This window comes from Poecilia reticulata, chromosome 19 (assembly GCF_904066995.2).
Source record: "Poecilia reticulata chromosome 19, P_reticulata-male-v2, whole genome shotgun sequence".
Classification (NCBI taxonomy): Eukaryota; Metazoa; Chordata; class Actinopteri; order Cyprinodontiformes; family Poeciliidae; genus Poecilia; species Poecilia reticulata.
Window position 1 is genome coordinate 3,683,406 of NC_088848.1, and position 26,335 is coordinate 3,709,740.

General features: G+C 37.6%; 1 protein-coding gene across 1 annotated transcript; it reads right to left on the bottom strand.

The window, feature by feature from the left end:
* Window positions 1-2,427: 2,427 nt before the first annotated feature.
* On the bottom strand, window positions 2,428-26,240 carry LOC103481272 (NADPH-dependent quinone oxidoreductase VAT1). Its single transcript, XM_008436661.3, has 6 exons — window positions 25,611-26,240; window positions 11,488-11,695; window positions 6,622-6,792; window positions 6,444-6,533; window positions 5,273-5,511; window positions 2,428-2,847 (listed from the first exon to the last, which is right to left on the bottom strand). Exons 1-6 carry the CDS (start codon window positions 26,025-26,027, stop codon window positions 2,644-2,646), a joined length of 1,329 nt encoding a protein of 442 aa, XP_008434883.2. The 5' UTR covers window positions 26,028-26,240; the 3' UTR covers window positions 2,428-2,643.
* Window positions 26,241-26,335: the final 95 nt, after the last annotated feature.

The following is a 26,335-nucleotide window of genomic DNA, read 5'->3' on the forward strand; positions in this document are numbered from 1 at the left end:
GTCTGCATGTGCATGCTTGTTATTTTATTTATTTACTGAAATTCATCACTCTCAAGTATAATTTTATATATTTTTTCAATTTATGTTTATATTTGTACTATTAATATTTAACACCTTGGATTGAGTAGCTTGTCAACTAATAAACAATGTATTCTTTTTGGGATCAATAAGATATTTATTATTTTGTTCTGAAAAAGGATCAGTGATGAAGAAAACAGAAGAATGTGCTCCGGTTCCAGTTGAAAACCCCACACCAGGTTTTCGCTCCTACTGGGAGAAGCAACAGCTGGCCAAACTTAACAATTATAACGTCCAAAATAACAGAATGTCACCAATGTAAACAACATAAAGCAGCATCTGTGGAGCTTTGTTGTGAGTGAGCTGGCAGAGCAGCAACAGGAGATCAGATGGAGAGGAGAGAGACGGAGAGCAGCTCCAGAAAGAGGAATGTGAGGGCTGGGCCGGCGTGGACGGAGGAAGGAGACTCTGCAGCATTGAATTACAGCCACAGCTGGACAAAACATCTGAGTTACGTCATGCAGGCGGAGAAACAGGCACCAAATGTTAAATATTTGGAAGTAATCACTCTCACTCCTTGACTGAAACACCGTAAGCATCACATTATCCCCCCCTTCCCTTCATTATCTACGCACTTTTTATATAAGCAGGATAAGAATTAAAGATAAAAAAAAATAATACAAAACAAGCAAAAAAACAAACAAACTTCCATGCAGTTTGTTTTCCAGTCAGTTTCAGCTTCGGTTCAGGGAAGGAAGCCCAAGAGATTGTGGAGCAGGAAAGTCCCTCTAATTGTTATCCACAGGACGGCTGTGGTGAAAACAGGCCTCCAATTTGGCACAAATAAGTGAGGAAAGTATATCAGCTACACTTTGACTTTCCTTGTGGAGCTCGTTTTGAAAACAAGAGCTGGAAAACAGGAGAAAAAGAAAAAACCCCTGACCCAAGTGAGTTTATTTTTTATGAGATTTATTAATTATCTGTTAGGTAGTTTCATGTTTGTTAGTGCAAACATCAGTAAAGGAAAAATAAAGGTTTTTAATATGTAAACTTGTGGATGTTTGTTTTCAGAATATATAAATATCTGCTGAGCAAGATTGAAATAATTTGCTTAATGTTAAAATTAAACTTTTAAGCTCATTTACTTTTAAAAAAGTAGAATTTAAACTTAAACTTGATTAAAGTTTCTAGCAACTTGGGGAATAAACGACAGGAAGAACATGTCCAATTAAGGGATTTTTTGCAATCAGCTGATGTTCTCCAAGTACCAACTCAAATCTTGCAAATTTTTTATATTATCCTACTCAGTTCTGCATTTAATTTTTGATAACAGTAGAGTATTATTTCCCTTTGTTGTAACTTTGCCCTTACTTTACAGTCTCATTCTTTTTTTTGTCCTGTAGTGTAAATATGAATTTATGCTGTCGCACATAACTTTCCCTAAAATGAGACAATTTATCCAACATTGTTCCAATAGGTTGCACAATAAAACTAAATTTAAGAAAAAAAGTAAAAACTATAATTTAAAAAAAATATTGTACAACAGAATCACACAATAACAGAAAACACTTAAAAGATGTTAAGTATTCTTTGTTTCCTGAATATTTCGGAACTTTGCTTGGGTTGCTAGGTGACGGGCTGGGCTTGGCAGTGTTGCTAGGCAACGAGCAGTGCCCATGGAATGAGACTCCATATATGAATATACTTTTTCCTTTATCCCCAAGGGAAAAGTGCCTATTTGTTGACAAACTACTCCATCCAAAGTGTAAAAATATTAACAGATACAAGTAAGCGATATAAAATTTATTTACAAAAATATTCACATTAGTGTTTTAAATACGACCTACATATAAGATAAATAAAATAACAGAAAGTACGTACATGTAAATATGTTAATCTACTAATAAAACTATAGATGAGTCCAGAGTAAAGTTGAAGTTAAAGACATTAAGAGTTGGGATTTATATTTAATATTTCTATTATATATTTTAAACTAATATTGTTACTGTGGAAACTTACTTTCCCAATTTTTTTTTTTATATTTTCTGGAATTATAAGTAGCACTTTCTTTGAATTATTTTTCCTATTTCAAGTCACATTTTCCCTTTTTCCAGTTGCATTCTTCCTTTGTGTTTTGAACATTCTTGGATTTTACATGTTTTTAGTTGGATTTGCAGTGGTGATGAAGTTCCGACAGCTTTCAGTATTAGTTGTTGATTCGGTGGGTAAACATGGCCGTGGCCTGCCGCCAGCGCAGCCAGACACAGCCCTTCAGTTTGTTTATGTGAAGCTCTTCAGCTCGAGCATCTTAGTCATTCGTCAAAGTTTGGTTTCATGCAAATGGTACCAGAGTTGGTTGGTTTCAGAGCTGCCGTCTGTTAATACAATAAATGATTCTTCAGATATGTATCAGAATAAAGTGAACTTTTATTTCCAAAAAACAAACAAGTGTTCCCAACCAGACAACATTATTGACATATTGCACAACACAAACAAACAGCTGAATACTGACAAAAATCACAGAATTCAAGACGGTTTTTTCTTGGGTTTTTTTTCTCCTTTAAAAAAAACGGGACGGATTTGTGGAGGAAGTGCTGGAAACGCCACCAAAATGAACTCTCTTACTCAATCCTTTCCTGCTTCAACTTCCTCTGCGGCATCCTCTTTCTTCTCGCCGACGGCAGCTTCCGCTTTTTCCACGTTTTCCGCTGCCTCTGCGTTTGATTCGGTCTTCTCTTCACTCTTCTCTTCACTCTTCTTGGGCTCAGGAAGGAGGATGACTTTCCCAATATTTTGACGATCGTGCATGCGCTTCATGGCGTCAGCCACCTGGGAATGAAGAAAAGGATGCGAAAATGAACCCTAATCATAAATTTTTTTTTTTTTAAATCCAACATTCACTCTTTTTGATCATCTTAGAGCAAAGCAATGTTTTGGGGTAGAAACTGTCACTAGAGATTATTCACTTAAAACAAACGCCTACTTTGCTGAAAAGATATTGTAAGTTAGTTTTGCGTTATTTTAAGCACACTAAGATATTTGTATTAGAAACTAGATCAAAATTACTGGGTAAGATTTTGTGGTTTTGCAGCATGTGTATATATTCTTCACAAGGAATATATATATATAAAAAAATTAAATTCCCTTCTCACCCTCCGCGGGTGGTCTGTTTCATCCTCTGAGCTCGGGTCCTCTACCAGAGGCCTGGGAGCTTGAGGGTTCTGCGCAGTATCTTGGCTGTGCCTAGAACTGCACATTTCTGGACTGAGATGTCTGATGTTGTTCCTGGGATCTGTTTGAGCCACTGCTCCAGTTTGGGGGTGACTGCCCCGAGGGCCCCGATGACCACAGGCACCACTGTGGTCTTCACCTTCCAGGTCTTTTCCAGTTCCTCCCTGAGGCCCTGGTATTTCTCCAATTTCTCATGCTCCTTTTTCCTGATGTTGTAGTCACTTGGTATTGCTACATCCACCACAACGGCTTTCCTCTGTTCTTTATCCACCACCACAATGTCCGGTTGGTTCGCCATTACCATCTTGTCTGTCTGGATCTGGAAGTCCCACAGGATCTTAGCTCGGTCATTCTCCACCACTTTTGGGGGTGTTCCCCACTTTGATCTCAGGGCTTCCAGTCCATATTCTGCACAGATGTTCCTGTACACTATGCCTGCCACTTGGTTATGTTGTTCCATGTACGCTTTCCCTGCCAGCATCTTGCACCCTGCTATTATGTGCTGGACTGTCTCAGGGGCCTCCTTGCACAACCTACACCTTGGGTCTTGTCTGGTGTGGTAGATCTGAGCCTCTATTGCTCTGGTGTTTAGGGCCTGTTCCTGGGCGGCCAGGATGAGAGCCTCTGTGCTGTCCTTGAGTCCAGCTTTCTCCAGCCATTGGTAGGTTTTCCTGACATCAGCCATTTCAGTTATTTGTCGGTGGTACATCCCATGTAGGGGCTTGTCCTCCCATGATGGTACTTCCAGCACCTTGTCTTCTGTTCCCCATTGCCTGAGACATTCGCTGAGCACATCGTCCGTTGAGGCTTTGTATATCTGATCTATCTATCTGATCTATAATCATATATATAATTAAATTACAGTTTTCAGACCAATTTAAAAATCCTCTAGTTAGTTCTTCAGCTTACAATTTTTGAGTTGCTAATCAAAACATAGTGGTCAAAACCTGGAATTATCGTTAGTAAATTATGCTTCCTTGAACAGGTTAGGATAAGTCTATGGACTGTTACAATTTTTAAACAAAGTCATTCAACCAACAACAAAACATTTTTCTTTTCCAGGCGCCATTGAATAGTGCATACAGCAGTAAAACTAGTTGACCAAACCTTCAGAAACTCTGCTTTGGTTGCTAGGTGATGGGCTGGGCTTGGCTGCCGTTGCTAGGTAACGGGCAGTGCCCATGGAATGTGACTCAACAACAGAATAGAATATACTTTATTTTTATCCCCAAGGGAAAATTACTTATTTGTTGACAAACTACTCCATCCAAATTGTAAAAGTATTGGCAAACATAAAAAAAGTTTAAAATTTATTTTTTTAAAAATATACACATTAGTTGATATATGTAATTTAAATTGCATATGACCCATATATAAAATAAATAAAATAACAGCAAGTATGATCATGGAAATGTGTTAATCTATTAATAAATCTACAGACGAGTCCAGAGTAAACTTGAAGTTAAAGAGTTGGGGGTAGTATATTCTGATAGCTAGAGGCAGGAATGACTTCCTGTGGTGCTCTGCGATGCGTTTTGGTGTAATCAGTAATCAAGAGATTTTCAAAACGGCTCATTTTCCAGACACCAAAAGTTTTCTTTTACTTATTACCAAAAAACAACTGTTTTTTTTAAACACTTGGGCTGTTTCAAGAACACAGCCAATCCATTTAAAACCTGATCATCAATTTATTTATTTTTTAAACATCCCAGTTGTTCTGTGTTCTTACTATATTTTATATTTACTGAGATATTCTTATTTATTCAGTTATATGACTTGCCTTCGAGAGTTGCTATTTTTTCACTTTTGTTGTGCATAATGACAATAAAAGGAAATCTGATTCTGATTCAGTTAAGGCCCAAATGGAAAGAACAAAAACTTGCAAAATGGGAATTTTGCATGATGGGTCCCCTTTTAACAGTGATAATTCAACAGCAATGAAGAAAAACACGTTTAGTGTTACCTGTGCATTCAAATGTTGACAGGCTAAGCAATTCCTACATGAATATTTCTTCAGACTAACCTCTTCAAAGTGGTAACGGGAGTCAATATGGGGCTTGATCTTGCCCTGCTGGTACAGCTCCACCAGCTTAACGAGAGTCCGCTCGAACAGCTCCTCATCCCGGATGTAGCCCAGGTGGAAGCCAGAGATGGCCTTGTTGGTCTGCATCAGCTTCAGCGTGTTGAGGGTGAGCTGGTTGTACCAGGTCTTCGCCATGGCTAGCAGGTTCTTCTTCTGGCCCGTCACACAGTTGGCTGCTCCTGGATCCACAGAGAGACGGAACCAAAATCTAAACGGCCGTTTAAATGTTGGCACTCTGAATCCAAAATTCAGAGATAACAGCTGAGCGACCTGAAGGTTTTAGCATAGGCTGCTTGTTTATATCAATGGTACTTTGCGGCTCTTTGAGGGAAAAATTCAGAATTATTTCACTTTAAAGATCCGTTCAAAAGATCCGTTTTGAACCATGAGTGAAATTCACAGAAAGGTAGAATCATCTGTGTAAGTAAAATTAATGTGCAAAGGAAACAGAGTAATTACTTTTGTTTATTGTAAGTACTGTTAAAGGTCTATACTTTTATTTTGGTAACTTTCTGGTTAAGGTCGCTATGGTAACAGAACACAGCTCTACCAGATAATGTCAACAGGTTAACAGCAAAACGGATAAAAAGCAACTCAACTTAAGCTTCAGTCATTAAGGGAACAAGATCAGAGACGGCGATTAAAGTTTATTAAAGCATCTTAAAATGTTCATGAAAATTCTGTGATTGTTTGCATTAATGAGAGGAATTGTATCAAAGTAACAAATTCTTGCTTAGCTCTTGATGGTTGATGGCTTTAATGTATCTTCATTTAACCATCAGTTCCAGCCACTAAATTTGTTCAAACTTTGCAAAGTACAATCACAGTATGCTCTTAAAGAAAACAACTGGTTATTTCATTAAATACAACATTTTCAAATGTAAATGTTGTTCTTCAATAAAAGTGATGTGTGCATTAATAACATTTAATATAAAAGTGTAAGAAAACAAAACTGGACTTGAGTTGCTTTGGCAGAATAATCCACTTATTCCTTATATTGTATTTATAAGCAGACTAAACAATTACAATTAAATAAAAAATAATAATAGCTGTTGTGTGCAGAGCATTGTTAAAAACAACTAAAATATTTCCTTCAGATGTGATGACTTACCAAAGACAATAAGCATTCCCAGAGGTTTTAGCAAACCGAAACCTTTTTGAGTGTCGGCGCCACCAAGAGGGTCCAGGACAATATCCACTCCTGCAGATAAAAGAGAGAAGGAAGAAAATGGTCAGCAGAAAATAGTAATGTTCTGCTTCAGAGCAGTAAAACCGTTTTGTTTTCTCACCCTTTGGGCTGATTTTGCGGATCTCGGTCACATAGTCTTTGGTGCGGTAGTCGATGGGGTGAGTGACGCCACCTTGGCTGATGGTCTCGTGTTTGGAAGCGGACGCGGTGCCGAAAATCGTCACATCCTTCACGGTCTGACACAGCTGGGTAGCAGCGATTCCCACGCCACCTACAGATGTGCACACGCAGATGAGACTGGCACCATCAGGAAGGCGGTTCGTTTTCGGTTTGGTTTGCAGTTTCAAATGCTCTGCACTGTGATTACAAAACAGCATCTGTGTGCTTTCATATGCACTCTGCTGATCATTCTTATAAAACTTCATCCTGGCTCACTGCAGCCCGTTTGAATTTAAAAACCTGCATACAAACCAAGAGTATGACTTTATGTCAGTCAGTCAAGTCCATCTGTGAAGCACATTTCAGCAACAAGTCAGTCGAAACTCATCATCTAGTCAAAAATTATGAAAACCAGTAACAGACGTTGAATTTGACAATTGCCAAAATGCAATTGAAATATGTTGGTCCATGGTCCATTTATCATGACCCAAAAGCAACTCTAGTTGGTTTTTGGTCTAGATTTAAAGGAACTCTGTTTCTGTTGAGTTCTGTTTCGGGAAGTTCGATCCAGATCTATGGTGCATAGATGCTGAATGCTGCTTGTCCATGTTTAGTTCTAGTTCTGGGGATGCAGAGTGGACCAGAACGAAAGATAAACACGTGGATGAGGTCCTCTAGATCCTGCCGAGACATTAATCCTAATCCTTGAAATGTTCTTCAGGTGGTAGAAGGCCGACTTTGTAACCGTCTTTATGCGACTCTGAGGGTTCAGGTCTGAGAATATTAGTTCAGATTATTTCACTTATAACATGGATAAAATGTCTTTATAAGTTAAATAATCTACCAATGGAGCTAGCACGTCAAAATTAAGGAATTATTGACTTAAATAAGCTCCTATATCTTCCTGAAAAGTTGCTTGTAAGTTAGTTTTGTCTCATTTCAAGTGATCTAAGATATTTACACCAGAAAGTAGACCAAATTTACTTGGTAAGATTTTGTGTTTTTGCAGTCTTGCTGTAATAAGTGAAGCTGTACGCCAACTCTAGATTGTTCCCATTTCTGTTCAGCTGGAGAAAGTTATGGCACATTTGCTGCATACATTATTTTTGGAAAGGTTTTCTGAATAACATACCTTCTAAATAGTCATATCTCCAGTTTACAGGTTTAAAACTAAAATTTAAAACTCCAGAGATTCGCCAACACTTATGGAAAATGGGAAACAGCTTTGTAAACAAATGAACAAAAAGCTTCTGGCTATACATTGACACATATAAAAGCTCAATATCAGTTTTATTTAAATTACATCCAGGTCTGTTTGGGGTGGAGGTGTGATTTTTCCATCTGCTAAAAGCTTGGAAATCGAATAAACTGATGCTGAAACCGAAGTGTGTGCTCTTCGGTTCCAGCATCCGTTTATTCGGTTTCCGTGGTAACATAGCCTTCAGCAGGTCATCTGGGTGTCCAGGTTCACCTGTTTTCCCTCTTGGCCTTTTCATCACCCCGGCCTTTTGCAGATGAATTGTACAGGTCAGTTACCAAACATCTAGTTGCTTAGCACCAGCAGGCGGCCTTCGAGAGCGAAGATGATGAAGGTCAGGTGACGCGAAGGCAGAGAGACGAGGAAAACTGGCCCAAACTTCGTCTCTGATGGGGTTTACTGGCACTTTGATATTATGGTAAATGCTGAGCTTCATAAATCAAAAAGCAACATACTGATGTGTACTTCTTGAAAAGTACACAAACTATTCCAAGAATAAATCACTCGCATTAATTAACCAATATGGTGAATAATTATACTGTATCAGTTCTTCTGTCCTGATAAAGTTATTCATGGAAACCATGTTCTTTTCCAAATTGTCTGTGTGTTATAGTGCATTCAATCAGCACTCAGAAGCTAAAATTTGATTTATAAGTTGGAAAAATCCAAACAATGCAACTTGATGAACAAATTCTGACAAGGCTATAGTTTAGGTTCAATATGACTGCAGAAAATGTAATGAAAGTGCAGAAATAAACTGTTATCACCAAAACAAGTGGAACATTTTTTTATGAAATTCATTCAGCACAAGCTCAATTATGCTATATGACGTTGGAACTCACAGTTCCAACGCTGACATTCATAACCTGTTCTTTGAGACCGGGTCATGAATGTCAATGCAGTTTACATTACTGTCACCTACTGTCAAAACCAGCAACAAACAGACACCCAGCACTAGGACAAATGTATACATCAAAAGCTAAAGCTAAAGCTAAGTCAATAAGTGAAATTACAACCAACCTAAGGAAGCTCAGATAAAAATGAGTTGAAGATAGTGAGCTAAAGCTAAGCTAAAGCCAAGTTAAGGAAAAGGGCAAAAGCCAAGTTAATAGTGCAAACCTAACTTAAGAAAGCTAATCTGAAGCTAGGCTAAGGGAGCTTGGCTAAAGTTATGCTGGTAAGCTGAAGCAGGGTAAACCAAAACTAAATTAGGGACGATAAGCCGAGGCTAAATTAAATCTAGTTTAAAACAAAGTTTAAAAAGCTAAATTAGTCAAGCTACAGCAAACCAGAGCAAGTTAAAGCCAGCTTTAACTAAATCCAAGATAAAAGTGCAAACCTAAGTTAAGGAAGCTAAGCTAAAGCCAAGTAGGGTAAGCTTAAGCTAGGAGAGCTAAGCTAAAGCTAGGTTAAGAGAACAAATCTAAATTAACAATCTAAGCTAAGAAGCTAAAGCTAAGAAGGGTATGCCAAGATGGCATACCCTTCTTTAGCTAAAGTGGAGCTTTAGCTAAAGTTAAGCTAAAGCTCCACTTTAGCAAGTTAAGCTAAAGTGGAGCTAGCTAAGGGAGGCTATGGTAAGTCTAAGTTAAATCTGAGTTAAAGAAGCAACTCTAAAACAAAATTGAGCAACAAACTAAGCTGTAGCATATGAGGGTAAGTTAAACAGTAACCCAAAGCTTAAGCCTCCTTAGACAAAACAAGCTAAGGCTAATTTAAAGAAGCAAAATTAAAGCTAAGGGAGCTAAGCAAATTAAAGTTAAATTATGGCAAAAATACATATAAATTAAGCTAAGATAAAACGGTGTCATTGCTGTTTGATCTGCTGACATCTAAAGGAGAATACTACTTCAATAAAATCCTCCAGAAATCGAGTTTTGTTTTTAAAAATATCTTTCTGATGAAAGGAAAATGAATTTACTTGTTCAGATAGTATATATAAAAAACAGCTGAAGATACATTTCATCATTTTTATACAACATACTGTGATCTATCACAGGCATCAGTTTAACATATTCTGCACACATTTGGACCTATGAGAATATTAATGTCTGGTTGCTTTAAATGTCACATGCTGCCAAAGGAACCGAGTCTGATAACAATCCAGGCTGCCCTTTTATACACACACACACACACACACACACACACACACACACACACACACACACACACACACACACACACACACACACACACACACACACACACACACACACACACACACACACCAGCCTCAGTTCTGACCACGACTGATGACTTTTCACTGCAGTAATGAAATTCAAAGTAGTTTTATTGAGTGATTGGTGACTTAAATTATTTTGCCTTGCAGATTGGAGGAAATGTTCCTTTAGAACATTATTATTTATTTTTATACAATTAAAAACTTCAACTAGGGCGAAAGTTAAAATATTTTGCCAGCTAAGTGACAAATCATTTGGGATTTCATCAAAAACAAAATCATGATTTTTAAGCCAATTCTTCAGGTGACAGAAAAACAATGTTGACAAAAAATGTGAAGGTGTTGCTGCAGACTTTTTAAACCTTAAGTAATCTAATCCTAAGTTATTTATTTAAGCTTCCATTTAAACTGAGGTGTGTGCAACTTTAAGATCTACTGTATCACACTGTTTATCGTTTTGTGTAAATCCTCATCCTGCAATAATGAAAAGACGGATGTGAAGGCAAAACTAAATTTTTAAATCCAATTCTGCTCCCTATTTCTCCAACTGTCTCAAAATCAGACATTTTAGTTGATCAGATTAAGCTAAAGCTAAGTTATCATAGCTTTAGCTTAATGAGGAACAGCAAGCAAATTTAAGGTGAAAGTTCTTTTTTTTTTACTTAAGTCTGCAAAATACCTAGAAAAATAGCTTTGGTATCAAGTATTACGATAATGTCAATTTTCAATTATCACATTCCACTTTTTTCTATTATTAATTTAAAATCAATGAATTGACATACAACGTAACTAACAGCATACCATCAGAGTTACATTTACTCAATAAGATTGATTTGAGTAACTTTTGAAAAATGTACTTTTAGGAGTATTTTTACTACGCTGTACTTTTTACTTTTACTCAAGTAATTTCATTATGAAGTATTTCTACTCTTACTTCTGGATTCTCTACTTCACTGAATGAAAAACAAACATGTTTAAACCAAATGTCCACCAGACTCACACCTGCAGTTTTTGTTAAAGTTTCATAAGTTTATTGAAAGAAACTGATTTGGAAAAAATATATTTTGTCTGATTTCGTAAATGTTTGTTACTTATGTGAATTAATGAATTAATTAACACCTGATGACGTAATTTTTAAATATCAAATATCAATAATTTGATCAAACTAATCAATACGTGAGTAAACATTTCACCAAATAATTTGTTGATGGCCACTTTTTACTTTTACTCGAGTAAAAGTATGTTGAAGCAGTGCTACTCTTACTTTAATACACCTCTTGGATGCTCCCCCACCTCCACACAGGAAAATAAAGCATAGAAAATATAAAATAAGGTCAATAACTTAAAATGCATAAAGTGGATGTTCTTACCGGCAGCCATGTGGATGAGGACGCTTTTCCCCGGCCGGAGGTTGGCCATCTCGAACAGCATCATGTAGGCCGTCATGTAGTTGATGGGCAGAGCTGCGGCTTCCTCAAAGCTCATCCCGTCTGGAATGGGGAAGGTGCGGTTAGCGGGAACGACCGCCAGTTCCTGCCACATGCCGTGGCGGTTCATGGCGATGACGCGATCTCCTACCTGAGGAAAGGGAGCGAAAGACGAGAGAAAAAGGAAAATGGTGACTTCTGGTAATCTGTGGCTGTCAGGCGTATATTTCACAAGGTTTTATAGGGGACGCATTGCGCAACATTCACATTTTTACATGTTTTTGTTCCGTTTGGCTTTTTACCGCGGCTAAAAGCAACGTAAATGATTTCAAAAGTACTCCACCAATTTTTTGGCAGTAAGTTCATGTTTTTGAACTTATCGTTTCAAAAAACTCAGGAATGTAAAATCACAAATCAAGTTGCAATTTTATGAGATTTTCAACATTAAAAAAATGGTAACACTTTATTTGAAGGGGTGTGAATAAGACTGACATAACACCTGTCATAAACATGACATAACACCCGTCATAAACATTAAGAAGTCTTTATGAATGTTTGATGGTTTTCATGAAGTGTCATTTGGTAAATAATGACACTTTTAATGTAAAGTTGCTCTAAAAGTTGCATTAAAAGTCCATTAAAAGAACCAACTTTGCATTAAATTATCATAATTTACAAAATCATGCAAAGTTGGCACTTTTAGAGCAACTTTGCATTAAAAGTGTCATTATTTACCAAATGACACTTCATGAGAACCGTCAAACATTCATAAAGACTTCTTAATGTTTATGACAGGTGTCATGTCAGTCTTATTTACACCCCTTCAAATCAATCAATCAATCAATAAAATTTTATTTGTATAGCACATTTCAGCAGCAAGGCATTTCAAAGTGCTTTACATAATAAAATAAAAACAGAACAAACAGTGAGAAAGAGAAAGATTTTGAAAAAGATAAAAACATTATTAAAAGTAAAGAAAAACATTAAAAACATCGATCCACGTGAGGACTTGCCCTTATGGGGTTTCCTCGAACGGTTTTAGCACAGCGACATCATACAGGGATTCTCAAACCTCAGAGTTTTAGCATCTTACATGGATTCTCAAACCTCAGACATTAAAACCCTAATTTAGCCATAAGTAACTCTAAACAGGTGGGTTTTAAGTTGATTTTTAAAGGCACCCAGTGTTTCAGCTGTTTTACAGTTTTCTGGAAGTTTGTTCCAAATTTGTGGTGTGTAGAAGCTGAATGCTGCTTCTCCTCATCTGGTTCTGGGGATGCAGAGCAGAACCAGAACCAGAAGATCTGAGGGGTCTAGAATGTTGGTACAGCAATAACAGATCTTTAAGGTATTGTGGTGCTAAACCGTTCAGTGATTTATAAACTAACATCAGTATTTTAAAGTCTATTCTCTGAGCTACAGGGAGCCAGTGTAGGGACTTTAAAACTGGTGTTATGTCTCCATCTTCCTGGTTTTAGTCAGAACAGCAGCAGCTTCTGGATCAGCTGCAGCTGTTTGATTGATTTATTAGTCAGACCTGTGAAGACGCTGTTGCAGTAATCAATGCGGCTAAAGATAAACGCATGGATGAGTTTCTCTAGATCGCGCTGAGACATCAGTCCTCTAATCCTGGAGATGTTCTTCAGGTGATAGAAGGCCGACTTTGTGACCGTCTTAATGTGGCTCAGAAGGTTCAGGTCAGAGTCCATCACTACTCCCAGGTTTCGGGCTGATCGCTGGTTTTTAGTTTTTGGTAAATAAAGTATTACCAAAAAATTTGGTAATAAATTTGAGCTTTGTCCTCATCATTTTAAGACATTATGGTAAAATTGTGTTTTTAATGCTAATATTATGACTATCTTCTTGTAATTAAATAAAAATTCTTGCCCTAATGCTCCTTTGTACAACTCACAAAAAGAAATGATTGAAAATAAAATATATATTTTGAATTTTTTTTCAAAAAATATTTTGTTAAAATATTTAAAAACTAATCATTTCAATGTATTTTACAACATTTTTAAAATTATATTTTAAAAAATATTTTTGAAACATATTTAAAAACATCGTTTAAAAAAAATATTGTTTAAAATGTTTTCTGTCATTTGTAAATTATTTTTTAGCAGAAAAAAAATCTGATTAAAATCAGAAATTGGATGTGGTCTTAAAAACAATCAGATTTTAATTTTGAGCTACGTCACCCAGCTTGATGAAATTAATTTTGACATTTTGACTCGTCAGTTAACACAATATTTTCCTAAAAGTTTTTAGGATAATCAGAAAGTCACTTGGAAGTTTGATCAACAACAAATATTTAACCTTTAACCAAAATTTTAACCAAATTCTGTACAGTTGAACATAAACTGAAACAGTGCATTGAGAAAACTTTTGTTGGGATTCTTTTCTTGCTTCTGGAAAATGTTTATGCTCTGCATTTCTTCAAAATGGAAAAAAAACCCATCATAGTTAAGAAAAGGGGCCAAAACAGCAAAGGACACAGGAAAAGTGTGATCTGATTGCGAACGCTACTCTGCTTCCTCGTCAACAGTTTTAGTAGCCGAGTGACACACCCACTTCCTGCAGAGAACAACTCATGACATTAGACGTCTCTTCCACAGACATAAACAGGAGCTTTCATATGTTGCAACTCTTCTTTAGCAACTGCAAATGTTTCTTTACTTTCACCTCAGATGACTCCCCTGTTTTTGATCTGATCCGGCGGCTGGACACTGAAATTTGTGACACATTTTTGCCTTGCAGGGTGACCCTGAAAATGCATGGTCGTCACTTTAAGAAAGGGGAAAGACCAGTTCCTGAAAAGACGGCATGAACTTAAGTGACTGCAGGCGACGCTGGAGTCAGGGCTGTAAAAACATGTTTTGACAGAGTTTTTACACGGCTAGGCGTGCCCAGACATTCAACAATCACCCCAATGAACCGGACAAACTTCTTCTAAACAACAGAGGAAGAGGTCACTCAGGGAAAGAAGTGGTTAGATGTCTTAGATGAACACTAGAATTGGACAGTATGGGGAGAAAAAGACAGATTTGTCTAGGTGGTGTTGCAGTTAAGAGTAATAATATTACCATAACGGTGATGAACTCTGACCTGAAGCTTCAGAGCCACATAAAGAGGGCTACAAAGTCGGCCTTCTATCACCTGTAGAACATTACTAATGTCTCAGCAAGATCTAGAGCAGTGGTTCTTAACCTGGGTTCGATCGAACCTCAGGGGTTCGGCGGAGCATCTGCCGCGGAGGTGAAGACACACTTGTGTAAAGTCGTGATGACGCCCCGCTTTGCCATCACGTTACATTGCTTAGCCAATCAGAGGATCACGTTACATTGCTTAGCCAATCAGAGGATCACGTTACATTGCTTAGCCAATCAGAGGATCACGTTACATTGCTTAGCCAATCAGAGCTGCGGAGGAGCTCTGATTGAAGGAGTTCCACTCTCGGCATGGATTTGAGCTTGTGTCAGCAAAACTTGCCGTTTTTACAAAATTCTATAGTCTAAATCTGCTCCTTAGTCGCATCTTTTCGGGGTTGCTACTGCCTCTAGTGGCGTGGGGGTGGTAACACAGCTAATATAATTACACTGCTAAATCAGAATACCGCAAAGTATTTTTTGTGTTGGCGGGGGGGGGAAATAAGAAGGGTTCGGTGAATGCGCATATGAAACTGGGGGGTTTGGTACCTCAAAAAAGGTTAAGAACCACTGATCTAGAGCAACTCATCCATGTGTTTATCTTTTGTTCTGGTCCACTCTGCGTCCCCAGAACTAGAACCAAACACCGAGAAGCCGCATTCAGCTTCTATGCACCACAAATCTGAAACAAACTTCTATAAAGCTGCAAAACAGCTGAAACACCGACTTCCTTTAAATCTAGACTGAAAACCCACCTGTTCAGAGTTGCTTTTGAAACATAACAAATTAAACATTAATCAACAGCCTGATGTGTAACGGCGGCAAAATGTAATGTTTTAACTGCTGACTGTGTTTCTATGAGTTTCCATTTTGTGTATTTATTAACCCTTATTACAGAAAAATGACTTAATACTAATGCAAATTACACAACATTAATAGGTAATGCTATTAATGTAGCCACAACAGCGAGTATGAACTGATGCATGCTAGGTTTATCCATGTTATTCCCAGAAAAACTTCACTACAGCTTCATAATTTCCAAATACTTGAATATTATTCACAGTCATAAAAATCTAAAAATAAAAGTACAACTCGCTTAATTTGGGCAGATAATTTCTAAAAAAGTACAATGTGCCAAACATGCAATCGTTAAAAATCAAAAATTATATTTAAAAAAAAGTTTTTTGGGGCACCCCTAAAAAAAAAAAACGCTGCCCTGGGTTACTGCCCCCTTTTCACAAAAAACAAACAAAAAAAAAACATTAAAAATAGTTATTCATCCTCTTTTTGTGAAAGAGCTTTTCCTAATTTGAAAACCCCAAAATTTTAATAAAAAAATGGTTGTACTTCAACACATTTCCTGTAGTAGATTTTCGTTGACTTCCCGACAGACACACTCATTGTATTTATTCTAAGAAAAGACTAAAAATCAAGTTGGTGGTTAACATCAGTCCAGAAGCTTCTGCTCCACAGTTACCGATGGCAACCGAAAAAGGGGGAGGAGCTGCCAGTTACCGGTCACTATGGTAACCACCAACTGCCAAGAGCAGCGTAACAGAACTTAAAACATCAATAAATGTCCGAAGAAACAACTTGTTGACTAAGCAAAAATAACTTAAAAGAATAAACAAACATTGACAAACTTCACATTTATGATATTGTTAAAACCAAACCTTACTACAGATGTTGAATCAAGAGTTGTCTTTTTCTTTTTTTTTCCCCCCAAAAGGTCACGTCACATTTGTGGCTCTAAACAAACACGTTTTATTTAGCCGGACAGAAGGCAAAAATGGCTCTTTGGATTGTAAAGGTTGCAGACCGTGTGTTGGACCTTATAACCATCACTGCTCCCAAATGTTTCTGATGCCATTTGCACAGTTTTACTGTCACTTTGTAAATAGTCTGTTTTTATTGCACATTTTGTAAAATATGTAAAATTGTCCTATTTTGTTGCACATTCCTAAGGACCAGAGTACACTACCTTTCATAACCACACTATAGTTTATGTAGTAATTTTGTCATTACTGTACAGTATGTTATTCTTAAATCTGTTTTATATATTTATCTTGTGCGACTCTATGTTCTGCAGGAGACCGCTTGTTTACAAAGTAGTAGAATAAATAAATACATATAATTTCTATTTACAATGACTGCAGTTTAAGTGTGTTTTCTTCCTAGGAGAGCCATCTATGCTAAATTAATGGCAAACACCCCTAGTTTACATTTGATCTGATTTTACGTTCAGAGGTTCAAAAACAGCAACTGAAACAGCTGTTCTTACTACTGAATGACAGTTTCTAATAGAAATCAGTCATTTTTTGGTTGAATGAAAGTTCAGCTTGGATTTTTTGTCAGTTTCTTAAAAATAAATACACACCATAAGTTGTATAAATGCAAATGAGGGAGTAGTTGGTAGCAAAAAAGGAATATGATGCTGAAATTTGCTTTGGTTTGCCGTTTGTAGCCCAACGAAGATGCATGATCCATTATGAGAATCCAAAGTATCAAGCAGGGTACGCTGGTTTACATTTCCCCCCCCATTTGAGATTTTTGTAGTTTCGGTTTTACCCAACTTCACATTTTCTTCCTTTTTTTAGCAACGATGCGTCAATTTGTACCCATCTTAAATGTGTTTTATATCCAATAAAAATTACCAGAAGATGTTATTTTGGTTTGAGCCAAAATTAAAAGGATCTGAACCATGAACAATTTAATCTGAAATAATAAAAAAAACAGGAAATTAACTTGAACTAAAAATGAGATTTGAACATTTTTAATATTTGCCTCCATAATTCGTCACAATTTTGTCATTCATGGGTATGAAGTTGAATTTAGAATGTAGCACCATTTCAATACAAGATAAAAATATAATTTAGAGAAATCAAAACTGCACCACCTCAGGAAACCATGTAATTGCAATATTGCTGCCAAATATTAGGATGGTGACACCAATTATTCACTTTTCCCTGAGTCGTCTCACCACCATGTCTTCACCACTTTAAAATCTCACCCACTAAAAATAATAAGATGTGGGCGTCAAGGGCAGTGAAAGGTCATCCAACAAGCAGGATATAATCATGGAATACAGAATTAACATGAAAGGTACTTAAATGATCATATGTTGCATCTGAGAACTCTTATTTTGATTCTGCAAACAGCAACAAACATATTTATGTCAGAGTTTAATCTAACAGCAATTCAGTGCAAGCAGAATGAAATTCAATTGCACACATGTTGATTTGTTCCTGTTCAATGGAGATTAATTGTTTATTTATTTTTTACTATTTGGTAAAATCTTTCTTTGCTTAAGAAATCATTCATGCCGTTTGGGTTTGTGGCGACAACAGAGCGAAGGCAGAGAGAAAAAAACTTATGGAAAAGGATTAGAACAACGGAAGAAAGAAAAATTCTGACTTTTTTTTCCATTATTCTGATTGAAAGCCAGAATGATGGAAAAAATAAAATAAAATTCTGGAAGAAAAATTCAAGAAAAAAAGTCAGTTGTAATTACCAGACAAAAAGTCAGAATTACAAGACAAAAAAAAAGTCAGAATTAAGAGAAAAAAAGTTGTGAAAAAAAAAAGTCAGAATTCAAGAAAAAAGAATTTTTGAAAAAAAAAAAAAAGAATTCCAAAGAAAAAAGTCCAAAATTTTATCAAAATAAAATCAAAATTCAGAGAAGTCAGAATTCGGAGTCTTAAAAAAAAATCTTAAGTTTGAGAAAAGAGTCAGAATTCTATTTTTTTACTTTTTCATAAAAAATAGATGCGTTCCCTAAGGCTCTAAATTAAATTGGTCATTTCTAGGCCCTGAAAACCATTGAAAGTTGGATGTCATGTACATTTATATTTTCACATACAAATGTAGATCATATGTGTGGTTTAAGTTGCTTTGAGATGGATTAAGTAGGCAACAAAGATGTTCGTAAGTCATTTTCCTCCAAGTCAAGTCACAAGTCCGCTGCCGCCAAATAAGTTTGTGTTCAGTGTTTTGATGGAAATTTTTTAATTCCATTTAACTTTGCATTAAAAAATAATGGCAAAGTAAATTTTACTGTGAAATGCTCAACAATGAACTAAAAGAAAAAAAAACCACATCTGATTTTTGCATTAAAAGTTTTATAAATCATCATAGATTTGAAAAACAAAAGAAATTCATACATCACCAAAAATTTGGGGAATTGATTGTTTTACACCGTTATGGTCAACATATTTTTGTAAACAAACAAGATCTGTGTCAGTTGAATGTGCTTGCTTTATTTCACAAAAGTTAATAAATGTTCTGCATTTTTAATAAGTCACTACTTTATTAACATTTAGTGACCGAGAGTCCCAGCACAAGTCAAAGTCCTGACATCTGCGATACTCGGATGAACCTGCAGCCGAAACGCTCATTATGAATATGAACAAAACAGAGGAGATGATTTTAGTTTTCAACAGAAAAAAGGTCAGAGTTTGTTGTGGGGAATGTAATCTCTTCTGATACCATCTGTTGGGAAAGCAGCACCAGAACCAGGGACTTAAAACGGCCCGGCAACCTGAAGGCTATGTCTGTTCTGATGAAAACTGTAAAACATCCAAACCTGAAACTGCTGCTGTGCAAATTACTCAACAGGTGGTTGCTAGGTAACCAAAAGAATAAGTGGGTTGCTAGGTAACCAAAGAGTGAGTGAGTCAGTTGTCTCCACCAACCTTGCTTAGTTGGCCGTGAGAGATTGAGTGACTAAAGCCTTTCTTCTGCCTATGTCTCCCAGAAAGCTGTGCGGTTCTGGATCGGGAGTTCAGTGAATATTCTATAAGTGATCCGCGCCATCTTAGTAGGCGAGCGCATGAGCAATGGACAAATGGCTTTGAGACCAACAAAAAGAAGACGTGGATATTCTTGACCAATGCACGAGAGAAAGATACATGAGCAAAATGGCTGCTGTCGAGATCGATCTGTATGAGACGGAGAAGGAAAATGTGTTGTGGACAAGCTGCCTCCATTCTAGTGAACACGAAGAGTGCATACAACTTTTAAATGGATTTGTACAAACTCTTTGTGTGAACTACAAGCTTCTGGTAACTAGTAGAATAAGTAAATGTAGTAGCATACACACAGACTACATGTCCGTCTTAGCTAGCAGATGAAAGCTACATTATCTAAGCTAATTTTGCTAGTTCGGTAGCAAGTGCTACAGTAAATATAACTGATATTTATCTTAGTATTACATAGAGTAGTAGTAGTAGTTGTAAGGTACTTGTTTATAAGTTAGGAACAAGGCGAGAGCTACTTCTAGGCTTGTGGCTTGTTTGTTGTTGTCATAGCAACTACACAGCAACTGACTGTCAAGATGGCTGCCAGTTATAAAGTTCACTGACGTGTGACATCACATGAAACCTATGTATTGATACTGATCACACGTCTGTTGAGATATATGTATAGTTATAGATTTATTGTCCAGCCCCACTGTAATCGATGATGAGCTTTAAAGGGATCCTGACCCCCACAGCCAGTCGGTCCCGTTCTCAAATGCTTTATGAAACAGCCACACCCTGCAGTCCTTATCTGGAGACACTGTCCTGGTCCGCCTCGCTCCAGAAACACTTTGGCATCCTTTTATGTTATTGTCTGCAGCTCTTTGCTCTCACACTGCAAGGCCCACCCAAATTCTTACACAAAACGAAGCCAAACAACCCGCGGTGGAGGCGGACTCCATTTTTCTTCAAATCTTCACATCTTCAGGGTGGATAAGTTTCAGATTTTTAGCCCCAAACTCTGCTGGGATTTCCGACTGCTTCCTGTACTTCCTTTTTGAGGTTTCTGCCCTAAATCGCACTGCAGTGTTTACAGGAATCCTGCGCTAAGAAAGCGGAGGGGAAACATGGCAAAAGGAATGAGAGGAAGAGTGTGGAAAGAGGAGGCGGAGGGAAATTCTTCACAGACAGCGAGGGATAATGAGCAGCTTTGGTAAAACTTAGATAACAAACATATCAACCATGTATGATAGCACAACCAAACCCAGTACAGAACATTTCAAACTTATTCCTACACTCGCTACAGAACATGGGAAAGTCTTCAAATAAAACAAACAAGGTTGCTTTTTTTTTTTAAAGAGCAAAGACAGGTTACTATTTTTAAAGCATAACAATGATTTGAAAACAATCAATAGGGTCAGGTTGGGTGTTGTGAAGGAGGATTAAGCAGAGCTGTACCTGCCAGTCGGACTCGTTGTTGATAAAGTACGCCGCTCCCTTCGTTTTAAACCTACCAGAACAAACTGTTTTGTTCATTTAAATGCATTGATTATGAAGAGCTGCATTTGCATTCCAGTTTTAGTATTCCAGTGCAGAGCCTGCTGCAGGCAGGGAGTTAGTGTAGCACAGACATGCAGCTGCAACCTTTCTGTCCAATGACTGGAGACGTAAATATAGATTACATAACAGCTCAGAGGTGTAGTTTAAGTAACTGTTTCCATTACAAATGCATGCAAAACTTTGTCAATATTCCTCTAATGTTGAAAAAAAACTACATTTTGCAATTGTGGTGTTTCTGTTATTTTAGAAATGCAATTAAAATCACATGAATGAGTTTGTTCATGTGATGCGACATTAAAAATCATGCTGAGAATCTTTTGCAAATCAGTTTCTGTCAATAAAAATCTTAATAAATTTTATCAAAAACTGCAGATGTGTGTATTTGTTTTTCTTCTAGTGGGTTGAAAATCCAGAAATTTTACTCACCTAAGAGTAGAGGTACTTCATAATAAAGTTACTCAAGTAAAAGTAAAAATGTGCAATGCAGTACAAATACTGTAAAAAGTATTTTTACTCCATATGCATCAATTTAATTGAGTAATTATATTTAGTTCCTTCCAAAATCCGACTTTGGGTTACTGTGGGTTTTTTCCTACAGAGGCCTACAACACTTTGATTCTTGCAACTTTGGAAAAGGAAGAGACTTAATAAAACCAAGACATTGAATTTTTAACTTTAATATTTTGTCTGTTAAGGCAGCGGAAGGTCGCGGTATGCCATCTCTATAATGGATTTCATCAAAAAGTCTAGGTTCTTGAAACTATTCTAAGGACATCACTAAAATTGGCACTGCTGATCTTCAGATCACGCTTGAAAAATGTTTCAGTTTGTCAGCAAGAATAAATCTAAATTTGGCCTCAAAACAAGAAGTGAAGTCTCGCTCTGAGATGCATTTCATGTTTTGGCACCTTACAAAGTGCATCAACTATGCATTTCTGCAAAAGGCTGACATTTACAATTAAGCGTCAACAGTTTGCTAGCTTTAAATAGCATTTTTATTTTGCAGTTTCAGCCTAACTGCAGCAAAAGGTACAGACTCAGGGAAGCTGAATGAAAATGCTCAACAATTATTTTATTTTATTTGCAGAAAAACTTTTATTTTTCTTCCATTGGACAACTGAATGCCACTCTGTGTTGCTTTATCACATAAAATCCCTGTGAAGTTCACTGAAGCTTGTGGTTGCAGCATGAGAACAGGTCAGGGGTGTATTAATAGCTGCAACAAATTCTGTAAATGCAAAAAGAAAAGCATCCAGGAAACCCAAAAGAAAACATAGAGAGAAAGCAGGATACTATAGACTTCTGATTTTAAGGCGCCTACTCTTAAAACGTTTTATAAAAAGCAGAAAAACTAAATAATAAACACATTACTCTTTCAAATGTGAACATTTTGTGTTTTCTATGTGTAAAAACTAAGATAAGTTAAGATAATTTTATGGACAATCCTGAGTCTGCTCTTCATGACGCTGCTTTACAACAACAACTGTGCAAATTGGAATTACGAAAATAAATTTGCTTGCTGGAAAAACAGCAATTTTGAAAAAGACCAAAATAACCCCGACAGGAAGTAGTTGGAGGATGTTGTTTCTGAAAAAACTTATTCACATGTGATTTTAATTTTTTCTCTTATGTGATGGAAACACTGCAGTTTCGAAATTGTGTTTCTCCAACTCTCGTGGGAAATCAACTAAGTTTAGAGTCTTCTTTCAGAGGCTTCTTCAGATTCACTGCGACACAGACAGCTACAGGAAATGCTTCCCTCTGACAGCTTGTGAGGAATTATTTGTTTGTAAACACAGGGGATGGGCGAACAATTCGGAAAGAGCCGATTGGCCTTTAAACTGTCACCGGTTGCCGGTTGTGCTAATGGTGACGTAACTGGGGCTGCACAGAGCTGTTGCCTTGCAGCAAGAAGGTTCTGGGTTCAATTCCCGGCCTGGGGTCTTTCTGCATGGAGTTTGCATGTTCTCCCTGTGCATGTGTGGGTTTTCTCCAGGTACTCCGGTTTCCTCCCACAATCCAAAAACATGACTGTCAGGTTAATTGGCCTCTCCAAATTCTCCCTAGGTGTGAGTGTGTGTGTGTGTGCATGGTTGTGTGTCTCTGTGTTGCCCTGCGACAGACTGGCGACCTGTCCAGGGTGTACCCTGCCTCTCGCCCGAAACGATAGCTGGAGAGGCACCAGCAACCCTCCCGACCCCACTAAGGGACAAGGGTGCAAGAAAATGGATGGATGGGACGGTTGCCATAGTTACCCGCTTTTATCTTGCTGTTGTAACATTAGCTGTGCTAAAAATAAAACCTCTGACATCATTTTCACTCTTTTTTATTTTGGGCCAAATCATAAATCTGAATGCTCTTAAAGGGCCGGCTGTGCCAGAATGCATTGATAAAATCCATAAAACTGTTAAAATATCAGTAAATATCTGTTTGTTTCAGCATTTAATAAGTGTTTTTTAAATTAAATAACATTAAACATCTTTTCACACTGATCTGTCCATCCAGGATTTTGTGATCGTTTTTGAAATCAAATTCATTGATATTGTGGTGCTAATTTGGAAATATTTGTAAGAAATTGACGATATTTGAGCTTATATTTGACGTTAAGTGTTTTTTTTAGTAATTGCCAAATCGATCACAGATGTAACTTGACATCCAGTGAGGCCGAGGCAGCTGTCACAGAAACCCAACGTTTTTCGGCAATTTTGGAAAAAAATTTGCAGTAAAAATCAGAAAAAATGTGGGGATTTGTTGAGTTTGTGTGAATTTTGCAGATTTGTGAAAAACTGGAGGGACTTATTGATGTTATCTGGAGTCTAAAGGGCCACAGAAAAGCTGCAGAGGGCCAGATTTGGCCCCCGGGCCTTGTGTTTGACATGTGCTCTATAAGTATCTACAACAACCCTTTGAAGAAACCTGAATAACATGATCTAAAACATTTATTTTTCCATTTGGGATCAATAAAGTATATATATTTTTAATATAATCAGAGAGATGCATTTTAAGGAGATGTGATTTGCTCCTTACAGTCTGAGCCACCAGAGGAAGTAGCTGAACTTTTAGCAAAAGCTGCAAGGTTAGCATGACTCGCTCTGCTTTTATCTTCAATAAGATGCAAATAAAATAAAATAAAAAAGCAGCATGCCTGTGGAAACCCACTGACCTGTGGATCAGTACAAATGAACACCTCAAGAAAAGGTGCCTCAAATAATAAATAATATGTCCCAACACTTTTAATACTCTCTGATCTGTTCTGTTAGATGAACACAGAGCAGAAATAATCGATCTGCTGGTTAAGAACTGATCCATCTGTTCACATGTCAGCCCTGGCAGTAATTTAAATGAATATGTGGAAAGTTCTTATCATTGAAGGAGGGAAATGAGGCGCTCCTGCTTGAGTGAGGGAAAGAAAAGGCCTGAAGGCCACGCCGTAAACCAGACAGTGGCAGCTTTCATAAGACCAGAGTGGCGCATAATGCAGGAAGAGAGCTTCATCCCACACAGCTTTCAGAAGAAAAAGCCCCGCAGTACATGAACGGCTCACAATTATTCAAAAAGCAAACGATCAACTCTCTTGTTTTAAACACAAAAAGCATTTTTTAAAAGGTTTTGTCAGACTTAAAACCGGCTTGTTGGAATGAAACATTGACCAACATTTTGATGTGAAATGATAGCACTTAATAAAATATAATGTTTACTGTGGTGTTTTTGTGACTTTGTATTTTTATGATTTGAACTGCCTTGTTGCTGAAATGTGTTATATAAATTATCTTGATTGATTTACTTATTGATTTAGATCAAGCTAGTTAGCATAGCCACAAATAACGGTAAGTTGTTTCTCCATATTGGGCACATTTAGCAGCTACTACATGAGCTTGATTGACGCCTCCTGGCTCTGATTGGTGGTTTTTGATTGGGAGTGGTAATAAATTTAGCTAAACAATAAATTGTCCTATAATTGATCACAACAAACAACAATATTGTTGGTTTAAGGCCATTTCCAAGTAATTACGCTAGAACACATTCTCTAATATTAAACATTTAAGAATGGAACTGGAAGACATTTTAAATATCCAAAATAAAAAAGCAAAACAACAGAAACAACAAATAAAATGAATTATGAAGAATCTTTGAACAAAGTTGATCTACACAAACTAGCTAAAAAGACTTTCGTCATCTGGTTTTTGGCAGAAAGAGAAGAGAAAAATGATAAATCATGCAAATGGAAATTAATGAGCTCATTTCAGTTTATCCTGTGATTAATTGATTTATTGCTTATTGGGATAGGACTGGTGCTTTTTTTGTTTCAGATGGCAGTAGTAGCTCAGGAAGGAGAAACATCTTTTCACAGATTATCTGTGTCTTAATCTGTCACAACATGGTGACGGTTTTAACAAATATGTAAAAAATAAAACAAACAAACAAACCCACATATTTTTTTAAAGTAAAAGTTACATACTGCAGCTTTAACACCCAAACGCAAACATGATTAAAAATTATCAATAACAGGAATTTCAGAGCTGATATGGAGGCTGTTGGGCCCCCAACCTGAATGCTGCTCTGGCCCCCATAAAACCTCTGACCGGCCGTGCGTGTGGGCGCGTGAACGCGTTCAGTTACTCACTTTTCTGTCCGTCACGTCCTCCGCCACCGCCTCGATGACCCCGGAGCCCTCCATGCCCAGCGTGACGGGCGGGGACGGCAGCAGCTCGTACAGCCCCTGCTTCCCCAGCAGCTCGGCGAAGTTCAGCCCGCACGCCTTGACCCGAACCAGAACCTCCCCGGCCTTCAGCGACGCCTTCTTCATGCTCTTCACCTGCAGCTTGATCTTATCGCAGCCTCCGTATCCCGTCAGCACCAGAGCCCGGTAGGTGATGGGCTTCTCCTCCTCAGCTGCTGCGGGGCTACCGCTGCCTGACGCCGGCTTGGCTTTTTCCTCTTCTTCTTCGGCGGCGGCGGCGGCCGGTGGAGGTTCGTCGGTCTTCTTCACCTGCTCCGGTTCTTGCTGCGGAGTTGGAGCCTCTTCTTCACCAGACATCATCTTCTCCACTTTTAGGAAGCTTTCACAAGATTTTCAGCTCGTGTCCGTTTGCTGGAGTCCGGAGGCTCAAGAAGCGGAAACGGGAAATTTAAAGGAAGATGTTTCCGATTCAAACAGCTTTCATAAATAAGAGGCTCCTTATAAAGACACCCGCTTTGTTTGCAAACCAGATTGCCTCTCTCTGGTTCCCGTGTGCGCTCCACTCAACAAGTGGTTAAAATGAGGCGCGACACAATAACCACAGGATTTCCGGTGGGTATTTTCAAAATAAAACTCAAAGGGCAGCTGGCTCGTTTAGGCAAGTAGCA